The 14,897-nt window shown below is 35.9% G+C and overlaps 1 protein-coding gene across 7 annotated transcripts in view; it reads right to left on the minus strand.

The window, feature by feature from the left end:
• The window catches only part of UNC13C (unc-13 homolog C), a 137,377-nt gene that overhangs the window by 87,841 nt on the left and 34,639 nt on the right, over positions 1 to 14,897 (minus strand). For all 7 annotated transcript variants that reach the window (XM_042039281.1, XM_042039279.1, XM_042039280.1 and 4 more), the window contains 3 exons: positions 10,004 to 10,075; positions 4,713 to 4,932; positions 454 to 681 (listed from right to left, as the gene is read on the minus strand). In XM_042039281.1, coding sequence (XP_041895215.1) covers positions 454 to 681; positions 4,713 to 4,932; positions 10,004 to 10,075 — 520 coding nt within the window. The remainder of the gene's footprint in view (positions 1 to 453; positions 682 to 4,712; positions 4,933 to 10,003; positions 10,076 to 14,897) is intronic.

The raw sequence follows: 14,897 nt of genomic DNA on the forward strand, positions 1-14,897 counted from the left end.
GAAGCCATCTGGAATATGTTCAGTGTGAGCAGAACTATACAACATCAGCATCACTAAAATGGAAGTCAAGCAACATGAATGGATAATAAGTTTCAAACCAATGGGATCTGGAATTGCAAGCTCATTGTTTTTTTAATCACTCAAAGCCTATTTTTTGGTGAACTGTAACTCCTGCAGTTGATGGCAAAAAGCGCATCATTAACACAGGAGATATTGGTAGGAGGTACAGGAGATAGATTACTTTTACTCATCTTCCTTCCTAGAGCATTAGAATATAAAGCAGTTTTAGCAACTTAAAACTCAATTCTTGCAGGTGGCATCATATAAATTCAACTGTTTGTAGATGCACCAAGTATGCAACTGAACATACAGTCCAGCTCTACTTATAAAAAAATCTTGCTCCTGAACCAGAGGAATAGGGAAGAAAGAGCTCTTAGAACAAGAGAAAATTACCTGTGATAGTTATTTTTGCTGACCATTTGGATGTTCCATCCAAAACACTTTGTTTTGCTGCTTTTGTATATTGTACAAAATCTTCTTTAGAAATACTAAACATTTCCTGGATCACTTCAAACACCTCTGGTCTATTTTTCTCTCTAATCTTCATTCTTTCCTTCATAGCACTAATAATATTCTGTGTTTTGTCTTCTGCACCATGTTTGGAACTTTTCTCAGCTGCTCCTGAAATGAGAGAAAAGGTCACCATTGTTACTGAAAATGAACTTTGTTCTTTTTCCTCTCTAGGGTCTCCAGTCAACTCTTGGTACAGCAAGACTTGAAGGAGGATCTTTGTTTCACCTGAACAATACCCCAAATATATTCTCTGTGATATGTAAAATTATCAGTTGATTTAGTATAACATGAGGGGTTCATATTCAGCTGCCATCAGTGTTATGTGCTATACCTAAAAATATTTATTAAATCAATACTATTCAGTGCCAATCAGTACTATGAATACATCTCAACATGTGAACAGTAAGGCACAAAAGTGATCTCAAAACTCCATCATTGGACACCACACCTGTGCTTGGGTGGTATTAAACTTACGGACTTTTTGGAAAAGAGAGACCACCAAAGAAAATAATATATCACAGGTATGGAACAGGGAGGTTCCCCTCTCCAGTAAAATGGTCATTACTGATAATTTCAGTGAGTATATGGGGATGGTAGAAGAGATCAAGGGATATTATCTACGTGAGAATACTTCCAGACTCTGTTAGCCTGTGGTGGCATGTCAGGCAGAAAATACTCAGGTAACCTGTTTGGGACATCAAAACCACTACAAAGTTTATTTGTTTAAATAAAAAAAAAATAGATTTTAAGGAGACCAAGTTGTTGCAGATTTTATTCACAGTTCTTTTCAGAAGTGCTCTGGAGAGATTTCTCTCTCTAAGAATTGTAACTGATGTCAGAGGCCCTTTAAAAAACAAAGTGAAATTCACCTGATTAAAATGTCCTTTGTCTGTCAGAGGAAAAGGTTTCTCATCAATGTCCCTACAATATACTCTTGAAAAACCCCCAAATATCAATCTTGCAGTTGGGTGTGAGAAAAGAAACATCAGACTTGTATGATCAGAAGGGTATTACAAATGCAGGAAGCAAAAATTTAAATTCCTGCAGTGCTAAACAGGCTATTTCAACTCTTGTAGAGATTAACATATAAAGCAAGATAAAAAATACTAAAAAATTTATAATCAATGACACAGTGCCACCTGCTATAGGCATTGCTGAATTTTGGCTCATATTGTTAAACACTACTCAAAGGCTTGTGGCACTGAATGTCAGAATCACCATTAGCAGCAGTCTTCCAGGAAGTCATGAAAACATCATCCAACTAGCCACCCTCAAATCCTGGCAGGATTAAAGTTATTACTTTTCCTTTTAAAGGAATAGTAAAATTAAAACAAAATAATGTTGAACAATTTGCTATGCAGTTATAATTCAGATATTTCAACACTGAAGAAGCACAGAGTTCCTTCTTTACAATACCATCAATCACCAATATGTTCCTTTGAAGGAGTTTTTGTTGAGGCATTCAGCTTGCAATAGCTGAAGAAGAAATTATCAACTCTATAGAGCTGGAAAGGGTCATCTTTCAGTATAAGATTTCAGTGAAGCCTTACAACTCAAATACTACACGCTTTGTTTTCTACCGTTTTCAATGTGTCTGAAGGTTTCTTAGCACACTGAGGGCAACAGATATCTATATATACAGAGAGATGTAAAGTGGAAAGGCATAATGTTACAAGATTGGAAAAGTGAGGGTTGAAATACCAGATATCAGTGATCCCAGACTGCCAAAAGGCTGAATTAAATGGCTTCTTCAAGGTGCTTTCCATGGCTACTAAATCTTGAGAAATATTGAAAATCTCTTGGTCAGAGTACCTAATCCTTTTGAATGTGGAAGACCAAAATTCTAGTGATTAAGATTTTCCAGACTAAAAAAATCAGGAATAAGTAGAAATAGAATTAGGTGCTACCATGAAAAAAAAATACCAGTTAAAAAGTTCCCTAGTAATTTTATTACAGAAGAGATGACTGATGAGCTGCCTGGAAAGCATGACAGGTCATTCTTAGAAGATGCAGGAGGGAACTTTTTTTTCATTTTCTCTTATTTTCTGCCCTTCCTTAAAAGGTAGAAATGCAACATCATAACTGAATGATAAACCATGGGCACAATCTGGATGGCAATAACATATTCCTGTTAGAAACCTCACTGATTTTTGAGAAAGCACAGATGAAACTGAAATATGTGTTAAAATACAACTTCCTTTAAGTAAATTTCTTTCTCTTTACACACTTACTTATATTGCAACTATGTTTACATCCTCTGTTGCTGACTATCTACTCTGTTGCTGACTAACTACTGCTGTCTATCAACAACTCTTTTCATGCAGTATTGATCAAACTAATTAAGACAATTGCACAGGAAGTTAACAAGCTCCTTTCACCCTAGGGACTGATACAAACTTGACATGATTGAAATCAATTCTAATTTAATATTGCACCTAGTACTAGAAAGGGATATCTTATTGAAGATTAGAGATCTAATGAAAGTGTTACTGTTTGTTTTCGAAATCTAATTTAGAACAAGTTTATATATTGACCCCAAAGATCTTGAGATGTGAATTCATCTCTACAGTCTATATTAGCAATCATTATATATTAAAAAAAATAAATCACAGAAGTTTGGAGGCCAATACATCTTAGTGATTATGAGATGGGCGAAAGGATGACTGTGATAAAAATAGCTACATTTCACTTTATGACACTGTTAGTGTCATCAGCTTTCTCAGAAATAGATTTAACCAATTGGTCAATTCATTTTTTCAATGGAAAACAAAGAACAGGAACCTCATCTTCAAAGTAGTATACTATGAACACTGAACAATTAACCTGATGCAAAAAATATGACAGAAGGCTCAGAAACATTTGCATACTAATGAGAAGAGTGGGATCCCTTAGGCATTAAATCCCTTAAATATTTTACCTGCAATTTGCCTTCTAGAGGTTTTTCTGTTTCAAGACTCAGTTGTTCAATGTTTTCATACCACAGATGACTGGCAACACTATTTATTTTTTGCATATTCTCAGACTTATCATTCATATCTATCTGTAAAAACTCAAAGGCATCATGGTGCTCTGAACCATTTTTATGGTTTTTTTTTTTTTTCTGGGCTGGTGATACGGACCAGCAGACAACAGCCCAGTTTCAACCACAGATCAGAATCACAATTAAGCACAGTTAGGAAGTCTGATTTAGAAATTCATCACAAATTTAATCTCCATGGGGTCAGTTGCTCTGGGAAATTTTAATTAGTTCCTGAACAGCATGAACCTTGAGCATCCATCCCTCGTGACAGCTCCTCACACAGAGAACACAGTGAGAAGAAGAAGGAACTGAGTGAAATATCTATGTAGTTTTCCTACATGTAAGAGCTCTGGAACATATCAACAGTGAACAGCATTGCATACCTCCGGCATAATAAAAGCCCATTCCATTCCAAAATCAGAATGTCAGAAAATTTGCAGATCTTGATTTTCTATTGCTTAGAATCTCATTTAATAACTGTGTTGTAATTTAAGAATCATTTAAATACACCTGATACAGTTTCTCAGGAGAATGCAAGGTGGCCAGAGCCAAGCTGGGCAACGGCAAGGAAAAGGAAAGAAAAGGTTGTTTTGCCTTAATTTTAGTGCCAAATGGCTTACTGATTAAATTTTTTTTCCCCTTATGCATATAGGGTTTAATATTTCGAAGTGCAAAGAGCCTACTCACTGTTACATATTTTTGTCTATTATATAGCACATCAATATGACTACAGTAAGTAGCAGGAATTTTTTTTAGTATTTCCTTTGACATTTTTCGTGTTTTGACTTAAGTAAAACAAAGAGGGTTTATGTCAAGTAATAAATTGCTCCGGATATTGGCACAGGCAGTGGAAAGTAAATAATTCACTGAAGTTACCAAGCATTACTTTGTAAATGCCCAGCAACATTTGACAGGTTTCAACATTTGACAGGTTTGACAAAAGCAAAACTAACAGTAGGTATTCCATAAAGTTTCTGGCTAGCTTCTCAACTGATGAACATCAACACTCCTTCACTGATTTTGGGTGATCTGGTCCTGCATTTCAGGATACAGCTGAGTGTACACACGAAATCAAAAGATGTGAACTAATACAACACTTCAGCCGTCAGGAAATACTCACTCTGCAAACAGTCAGCATTTAGGAGGTCTTGGCACTTCTCATGGCATTTGACACCACATTCCGTGCACCTCATGCCTTGTCTGGCTATGCCCCAAAGGAGGCCTTCACATTCATAACAATATGTGGGAGTTGTAGCTGTCCACACTTCAAAGTTATGAGGTGTAGTTGATGATATTGGATAGATCAAAGCCTGCAGCGTCTTCTTGAAGACATGTATTTTCTGTTGGGTAAGAAAAAGAAATACTTCAGGTGTGTTGTTTAACACAAGTGAACCGTTTCTAAATGGTATGCCATTAACACTTAAAATGTTACAAAATCAGAATATATATAGAAGTATGAACTAATTTTCAAAATGCTGATTTACTCATTTTGGTTTACATTTTGAAGACAAAAGAACTCTGGATGACTGTTTTGCCTGATTACACAAACAGCAGAGTTAAGCTGGAATCAAGTTACTCAACACAAAGTTGCTATCTTTTTATATTTTAAGGCAGAAAAAGAAAAAATCATCAGCATTACATTCATTGGGGCATTTTAAGTAGCTACCTAAAAAATTCTGAATATCTAATTACTTCCTATAGGAACTTAGATACACGGCACAAAATGCCTTCTGATTAATACACAACACCATCCTTTATTACTTGGTGTCTATATAATCTCATCAAATAAAAGCAAGCCAATTGTAGGGTTCAATTTTATTTGTATTCCTTTAATAGCATCTCACTACTTCATTTTTAAGCATCAAGTTGCTTTTTACTATAGATAAGAATGAGCCATACTCTCAAAAATCCAAACCCATTTCTTGGGCTGTTTCAGCTGAAGACCTATGACTAGTTCTGCTACAAGAACAATTATTAGCTATTTATTGATTAGTACTGTAACAACCTCAATCTCAGCTCCTTAGTGCTTAGTAGGATGCAAAAGCAGTCCCTATAGTATTGCATATAAGACATTGGCTTATATAGGCACAATGGTCTGGTTTGCTTATTTGATCTCTTATTCAGGCACCCAGATCTTCTAGGTCCAGGCAATTTATTGGGAATAAGAAGAGCTCAGCAGCCTGTAGGGCAGCACTAGTCACCACACAAAAATAAGAGCTTAGGTTGGTTGTGTTTGTTTTAGGGGGTGGGTGTTCACTAAACGCATCCGTGACTGCCAGGAACGTACTAAAAGTTCTAGATCCGTTCCCTTATAAAGGAATAATTTTTTCTTTTAGAAAGAAGAAACCATACTAAAAAAGATATCACAATGGGATATTTCTGAAAGTCTGCCTGTCCTACCTTGTTTTCCTCTGGTGTAGATATAACACGTGGTAGCTCTAATGCTGGCTATACAGCTGTAGCAAGGAAACAACATTTTGGAATTTGTGTGGTTTGTTTATTTGTGCTTTAACATCACTGCCACGGTTCTGACAGTATAGGAAGCAAGGCAGACTTATTCAGTTAAGCATTTGTTAACACTTCCTTATCTTTAATATTCAGCTATGGTAATTGTAGGCCATATGCAAGATATTAACCTGTCTAAAAATATGCTGACATAGTCTTGGTTTTATGCACCTGCATCCCTACTCAAACTTGTGAGATATTCTGCTAATAACAGACTGTCTGGCAAAAATCAAATACCCGTTTTTGTGTGCATATCTGCATAATGTTGCACAGAGTCATCAATTAAAGGACTTTTGCTACTGTGGGGAAACCAGTACCGTGTAGCCATAAATCCACTGATTCACCAGGCCAAGCACTAAAAATAACAAACCCAAATGTTAGGTAGTTTAGGCTGCAACAGCTCTTAGTGAAGTTAATAGTTACTGCTGAAAACAATATCCATCCTGTGAAGCCTGGCCAAAGATATATGGAGAGACATTTCACGGACATTTGATCTGAGCACTTCTGAGAACACTGTAGAACCAAACCAAGAAAAAACCTGATACAGCAGAAAAGACAAAAACAAATACTGAATTGCTCTCCAGGGTGCTTCTTAGCCTATCCTAATAACTTCCCTGAAAGCAAGCAAAGGTGTGCACCAGTTTGATTTGGCAGGCCCTAAGGAGGACTGTGATAGTAATGGCCACCTAACTCTGGAGAATTCATTTTTGTACATTTCTCCACTTTTGCCTTCCATGTTACAGGGACCAGAAAGAAAACTTCAAAACAACCTGAAGTGAATTTATACAGCTTGCTGAGGAATCATGCTTCTCAGAAACCACCGATTACACTCTCCCTCTCCTGCACTCACGTAGCCTCAGTACAAATCCTGCCCTTTTGCCCTGTTCAGCTTCAAAGTTTTTTCACATTATAAATACTTTTAGAATTTTGCCAGTAACTTTTATCTTTTTCTGAAATGTCAGTAAGAAATGAAATGGCAGAGCGCAACAGGCCTTAAAATAAACATTTGAGGGTAAATGAAGTTTTCAGCTGAAAGACACAATTTGTAGATTGGTTTTGCTGCTGAACAAGTTCTTTCCCCTGTTGTTAATAAGGCAAATTGCAAAGAAGAACTTTATTTCTCTTACTGTCTGGAGGCTTTTACTCCTATTACTCTTCTCTTTTTAAATGTTTCTGTTATATGAATTACAGAGCATAACAACATGGCACTAATAACTTCCAATCTAACTACAAAACTAATAACTGGTTTGGCAACATTTAACACTACTAATATATAGGAGAATTATTTAGTTATCTGCTTATCCTCTGAAGGGAAATTCACTTCTGTCATATACCACTTAAGATACTTTTCCATGTCACTGATGTATTATTTTCAAAAACTTGCAGCTCTTTGTTCAACAAAGCAATTAAATGGGTACTCAACTGAAAGCATATCTCTAAGTATTACACTGCTTAAGATGTCTTTGGATCTGTGCTTGAGAACATACAAATTCACTGTGTCATGTGTGTGGTGTACCACAAGGATAGCTGTGACAGCTGGCAAAGCTCAAAGCCTTAACCTCAGGATGTAAGTTTTTGAATAGGTGGCACTTGAGTTTTAATAAAAGGCATTAGTTCAAAGAATTTTCATACTGAATCTAATCAGCCAAATAACCCACACCCACCAGAGTCACTAATATTCCCTCCAGAAAAAGTTAAGGGAGGGTAAAAACCTTAATCAGAGGAGTAACTTGCCCAAAGGGCATTTTTTTTTTTCCTTAACTTTCATTGGTGACTCGATTTCTTCATCTGCATTTCACATCTTCATTTTGTGGAGAGTATCTGGAGAATTCTTTTATGCCTGAAAATGTCTGTCCTTTTTGTTTTCAAATCTTGCTCTACCCAGTGTAATGATGCCCTAAGTTATTAAGTTTGGCTGGCTACTACTTAGAGACCAAGTAGAAAAGTAGTGCATTTCCCTTGTTTTAAATATCTTGCAAGAGGTTTTACCTGCTGTACCCTTACCTTTATCTGGGCAAGAGCACTCCCTGCCCTTTGGTATGTGTAGTGGGGGCTGGCATAGGACTGGCTTCTCTTATTCACCACTTCTCTGAATTAGCTTTTTACATTTCTCATCAAATGAACTTTCGTGTGTCTAAATGACATTTGCTGTCTGCCTTTGGACTTACATTTTTATTTCAAGATTTCTTAAGAAATAACTATTTCTGGTACACAGTTTTTCACATGGCATGGTTCAAATGGAGGCCAAAGAGTATAAAGGCATAAAAATACATTCAAATTAATTTTTCCTTTCCGATTCCCCTGAATCAGAATTCAGTAGTTTGTCTGGTTGATGGCAAGCATTGGAGACATGTTTGCACTGAGCTGTTCACTGGGATTTGCTGCCTTCTTTCTTCCTCCTGAACAGGACCCTTAATGCAAGAATCTGGCAGTGCAGTCCGAATTATTCTTTCTTGTCCTGCAGTTGTTTGCAATTAGTATTATCTCTGAAACTTGCAACTTTAGCCCTTCAAAGTCAAAGTCAGAGCCCGGTAGATTTCATATAAGAGAAGGCATTTAAATAAATAGTTGAATCTGTATTTTGTGTTAGGAAAGGTAGTAATACATAATGTTGTTTGTTTAGTAAACATCTTTTAGTAAAGTATATGGAGTATTTTAGGGTCTTTTACTGTTATAGTTTGTATTTTTGTACAAGCTATAACAAAGATGAAAAAGTCTTTATTTTGTACCACTTGGATTCCGTAAGTTTTTCTCTACTATTTTCCCTCAGCTTTGAGCTTCTTCTTAAGATCCCATTGTTCTCCATTCTATCAACCTTTGTTGCTATTTTGAGATTGCAGAATAAAATAACTACTGCCCCTACTGGAAGAACATTTCAAACACCAGCTGTTTTCTACCTCAGCAATCCATCCCTGAGCACCACCAAATCATAACTTGGTGATTACCATGTAAGCACAGACAGTTCACAATAAACCTGTTAAGACTGACGGATGGGTGAATATTTGTGCTACGTGTTCCAGTTCCCAGAACACCTGTCAGTATTTTCTGTTCTCCCATTCTCCTGCTCTGGACCTTAACAACAGTGTAAGAAAAATTCAACTCTTCATTTTTCTTCAGAATAGAATGTATTTTAGAAGGCTATGTATGAACATTTAGAAGGCTATGTAGCAATTTGAGGAACACAAAATGGGTCTGTATTTCTTCAAATTATTGCTTTTGCTTAGTTCAGTCATATAAATCTTCTCAGATCACACTAAGTATCCCTGAAGAAAAGCACCTGTTCGGTTTTTCAAAAAAAATTCTTTTGCTAAATATAAATGAAATCAGTAATGGAAAACCATAACTCACACATTTTACTAGCTATGACAATATGTTTTTTCAAAATATTCTTGTGGTTACTTCTTGAATAAATTAAATATTTGTTCTAGAATCACATATGCTATTAACACGAGCTACATTTAAAAAAAAAAAATCATATAGTATTCCAGCCACCTATAAGGACTGGGAAAAAATGATCACGAAAAACCCATCTTGCAGAGTCCTGTCATTCTAATTGCACTCACAGTGTGATGAAGAAAGATGATGAAAGATTGCAGGTAAACATGGCACAGTTGGATAATTTAAAATAAAAGGCTTCCCCAAATAACTGTTTTGTAAATCAAAGTTTTCTTGTTTAGACCCTTCTGACTGTCACGGATGTGAGTCAGCACAAGCAAACCTGGTCTTGCTTCTGTGGGTCAGGCAGCAAATTCTGCTCATGTTCCCTGGAAGTTCCTACACAATAAGTGGAATACACTCAATTTCATCCAGTTTGTAGTTTGTAAGGCTGAAATAATTTTTAGAGATCTTTGAACAAAAATTTCTCTGTTATTTAAAAGACTTAAAGCTGTCACTGAAAACACTTACCATTTCATCAGTGTTTAGGGAGGTCCGGATGAGCATGGCCATGGAAATACCAGATTTTCGAGCTGCAAGTGTCTGTTTAAGGCAAATACAAAAGAGTTACCAATTATACAAGTAACATCAGCTGTTGAATCTAATAGAAGGCAAATAGTACTTAATTACGCTACTGGATGTAAACAAAACTGTAGAAGATATAAAAACTTTTAGTTCATGTTTGCAGCTCACAATTTTTAAGGTTTCAGTACATAATGCGAGTACACTTTCCATCATCATTCCTGTTCCTTTCAGCAGTGCCCAGCTGAACTGCCATTTCTAATAAAAAACCTGTTATTCAGAGGTTTGTGACTCAGTTTTTTTAAACCACAGGCTGTCACTGTTTTTCCACTTTACCAACCGAATTAATGTGGTACAAGGATAGGCATCCTGCCCTAATTTGGAAGCTGACTGTGCCTGCAGCAACATGGGAGATCATTTTGCAGTAGTCTTACGGTTCAAGTTGTCAGTCTGGATAATTTTTTGTAACTCACTGAGCATTTTAAAACTGTGTGTATGCATATAAAATGCTACTTGTCTTAAATAAAAGACCTCCAGAAACCTTAAAGAATTATTTTCCTTAAAGACAGTATTAATTTAATACACTGGATATGTATGGAGAAACACACTGGTTATCTGAGACAGGAAAAGAGACCAGAACTCCGTGTCTATATGTCCTCATTTAGCCACATAATGGTATATGGACAACTTCTGGCTCTGAAGACAAGGCACTTGGTTGTAGAGATAAACTCTTTTGCTCTAGTACAGTACATACAAAGGGACTGAAAATAAAGTAATTTTAATATACAATAAACAAGGAAATTTTATATTCCTTATTGCAACACCCCAGAAATTTAAATGGGTCCTTGAGAATTAACTAGTGAGTATAATGATCAGAAAGGCCCCTGGGGAAATGAGTTCTGTGTGTCTTACAAATAATAATTCAAATCTGAATATCATTTCTGCGATCAGTAATCCTTTTGGACTGACAGAAACAGGTAAGATTTATTCCACTGTGCAAAATATCAACCATAACACTGTTATATTACTGTACTTCACCTGTAGTGCTGTTTTCATTCTACCTTCCTCCTATTCTAAATCATTCCCAGTGTGTTTGTACGCTCCTGCTTTATCTCTGTTCTTCTGTCATCCACTATCTGCTTTGTCATGCTTTGCTGCCCTCGCAGTCAAGCGGTGTGTGGATCAATTATACCACCCACTAAACATAAGCCTGTTGTTGCCTTTGTTGTGAGGATACAGATTTTCACCTAACTCTGAAGTGGGTCTCTGTAGTCCATCCTTACAGAACAATTACAGCAAAAGTTTAAATGATACTTTTTATGCGACATTCTTATTTTTGTGAAATACATACTGGGCCAGAAGCAATTTAGGCCTTCATCAGCGAAGGAACTGCATCATTAATCTCTGGATGAAGAGACAATTCCAATTTCTTCCAAGTATATAATTTTAATCATTGACATATTTAAAATGGATTTCTATTTATTTATTTATGAGACTGTTCAATTTTAATTTTAAATGTTCACTTTCCCTGAACCAATTTTCAATAAGTTTCTCTTGATAATAATTAAATTTGCAGACTGACACAGAATTATTAATCTTGTGAAACCAATTATAGGGTAAGAAATCATCCTTGGCTTAGTAGTATTTGATTCATGGCTCTCCTATTACAAAGGACCCTCCCTTTTTTTTTCTCTTTTAAACTCAGAAATTTACAAACTCCATGCTATCAGATTTTCCATTCTGTTATTATTAAGTAAACAATTCTGTTTACTTCTCTGTGACCATCCTTTCATTCTATTTCTATGAATATGGGAAATTCCATGGGTGTGTGCCAGTGAGATTGACAAAATCACAGGAAAGATTAAACAGTGTTCAGACTTCATTTTTTCATACTTTTTGTGACAAAACCCAACACTACAGGACCCACATATCAAAGTTAAAAGCGGCAAGTAAAAATGCTTCTATATCATTAAGAGGAAAAGAAACAATTTTCATAATCAGAAGAATTTTGTGTTTTAAATCAATGTACTTTAAAAGCATTGATCTTTTGATCCCTCTTGAAGCATAGGGCTTTTTCTCAAAGTCTTGCCAAGTACCCATGTACATTTACTTGCCTGCACTATGCCAGTTTTATAGTTTTGACTAGGAAGGGATTTGACGCTTTTAGGTCTCAATTGCACCATCCTAGCCATTCCAAGCAGTAGAGCAATGTGAACAACTCGTCAGGACAGGAGCACAAAGGGCGTAAGAACATTAACCTCAAATACAGGGCAGTGACTGCTGCTGTGTTCTGTCCTCCAGCAATACACCAAAGAAAATGAGCCAGCAGAACTGCAGTTTCATGATATCACTGTAAGCTAATAAACAGATACTATTTCCTGTGAGAAAAAAGAAAATGGGGAAGCAATTTTGACCCTCTCACGTGTCCTTCAAGCCCAGTTCTCCCAAGGGGCGCCCTTGGAATCATGGAGCTTTACTATTTTGCTCCTTAATCAGAAATGTGCCTAAAATTATAGTGCAGTGCCCTATATGAAATAATGAAGCCTGATAGGAAACAGATAATTAGGCTGTTCTTAATAAAATGTTTGTCACATTGGAAGAAAGTGATACCTAGATGGATCTATGACAAACCAGTAAATTTAAGTCAAATGGATTAAATTTACAGGGATTTTAGTAAAAAAAACCCATAAGGATTATTTCCATTTATGTACCACTGTCAGAACAAACTGCATCTACAAGAGAAAGCCCATAAAATGCATCTGTTCTGAAACACTGAAGTTGGTGGTAATTCAACGGCATGAAGCACTGAAAACATAGCAGTGTCTCTTTTCAAGTATGGTATGAAACAAGGAGGAGCGAGCATTTTGGAAAGAGAAAGGGGGAAAAGCTGCCAGATTAATCAGTGGGAAACAAGATGACAGGGTATATGAATACAATGAGAAAACTTCTCCTCCTATTGCCTCTGTTTTTAAGTAGCAGCAAGAAAAAAAGGTAAGTGCAGCTGATCAGCTGGACCCCCCCAGGAAGTCCACAGCATCAAAAGAATACAGTGAGCAACAGGAACCTGAAGTGTTTCACCCCTCTCCTCTAACAGGACACAGATTTGTTAGCAGTTTATACTTGTTTACTCTCCCAAACTGATGTCCAGATACTACCTAATGTCTTTCCTTATGTGAAAATTTGACCTGCAGAGAGTAAAGACCTTAAGTACTGTTGAAACATAAATATAAGAACAAATTAAAAAAACCCAAAAAACCTAGCAAAAACCCCAAACAGTAAGAGAAGATGATAAAGCAGACTATTATCTATTTAATTTTAATTTGTTTTGCAACTCCCTAATACAGGGTTTAAAATCAATTAGTCTCCTTTATGCTCAAGGCCTTCTAGATTACCTAGTAACTTGTATGTACACTGTCTAATTTATTACCTCCAAATTTGCCTTAACAGCTTAAATAAATAAATATAATTAGAAGTCATTCTAGCAATAACATTGAAAAATGGTAACTGTAAGTAAAAGCAAATTGGACTCAAGCTATAATTGTATGTTAAATGATCAATTGTGTTGGGGAAAAAAAAAGAAAGAAAGTCCTCTATCACAACAAAGTAAGCAAGCTGGGTCTTACACAGCTGAAAGAGCACAGAGGAACAAACAGTCAGGCTAATGTAACTGTTCATGACTGCTGGCTGTGCCCTGCAATACTCATCCCTCTGGTTTTACAGAGCGTTTCAGTTTCCCTGATCATCATCTCTTTTTTCCTTTAAAAAAATCTACAGACTCCTATCAGCAGGTAAAAAAAATTGAAGACTAAGTATTTTTTATCACGTTACAAATGCTAATATTTTTAATGTGATGCAAAAGTTACCCACTAGAGGTGAATGGGACAAAAATGTCACTGTTTTCAGCATTTAAAGCCCGCACAATTTCAGAATGGTTTCTTTTTGAGCAACTACAGGAATATCACGCTAGGGATCTCAGCTTTATTATTTTTGAAGAAAGATTTGTAATTTGTTTCTTGGGGTGCTGGGATGAACGGGGGAGGAAGGAAAAAAAAAAATAACTTGCAAGGGAGTAAGGTACTAAGTGAAATTACTCAGCCCTGCCCCATAATTTTTCTATTAAAAGAGTCAATGTCTAATCCTGAAATATTCAACAGAACTGCAATATTAAGCCCAGAAAACAGATTTAGAAAAAATGACAATTCAGCTCCACTACAGAATTATTACCGGACATAACTGTAATATCATTTGCTTTTTCTTCATATTTGTAGCACGGACACAAAAGCATGATCTATCCAGCCTCAAAGATAATTCTTTGTTATGATTTCCATTTAGAAGAATTTAAAGTCCTCGCAAATACTTATTATTTTATGATTTATCTTCTTAATGGATGAATATTTTTGTTACGAATATAACGGAATTTGCCTATCAATGATTCAAGGAGTTAAGAAAATGGACTGCTGATAGCAGAATTAATGTAAAATACTCCAGGTATTTAGCTGACAACATACAAAAGTAGACAATATGACATCTGCACTTTAAATGAATCTCTTCTTTATACGAATCTTTAAATTACCATATTTGAATTCCAGCCTCTATAAATGTTTTTGTTGTGGAGACACAGAAAAAAAGTTTCAGTGCATCACCATTTTAGCTGAAACAGGCAGTTGTTTCATCTGGTGTGTTCACTTCAACAGACTGTTTTACAGCAGCAGATTGACAAATTGTTCTTGTGTTCTTATAATCAAACAATAAAGGTAAGGAGCAATACATTCTTGAATGATCAAAAGAAGAAATTTGCCTGATTAGAGTGATTACACAGTATAAATTCACCTTTAAATTGAAT

Source organism: Corvus kubaryi, unplaced genomic scaffold (genome assembly GCF_017639235.1).
Source record: "Corvus kubaryi isolate FWS band 111438036 unplaced genomic scaffold, C.kubaryi_AGA036_p1.0 37394, whole genome shotgun sequence".
Taxonomy (NCBI): domain Eukaryota; kingdom Metazoa; phylum Chordata; class Aves; order Passeriformes; family Corvidae; genus Corvus; species Corvus kubaryi.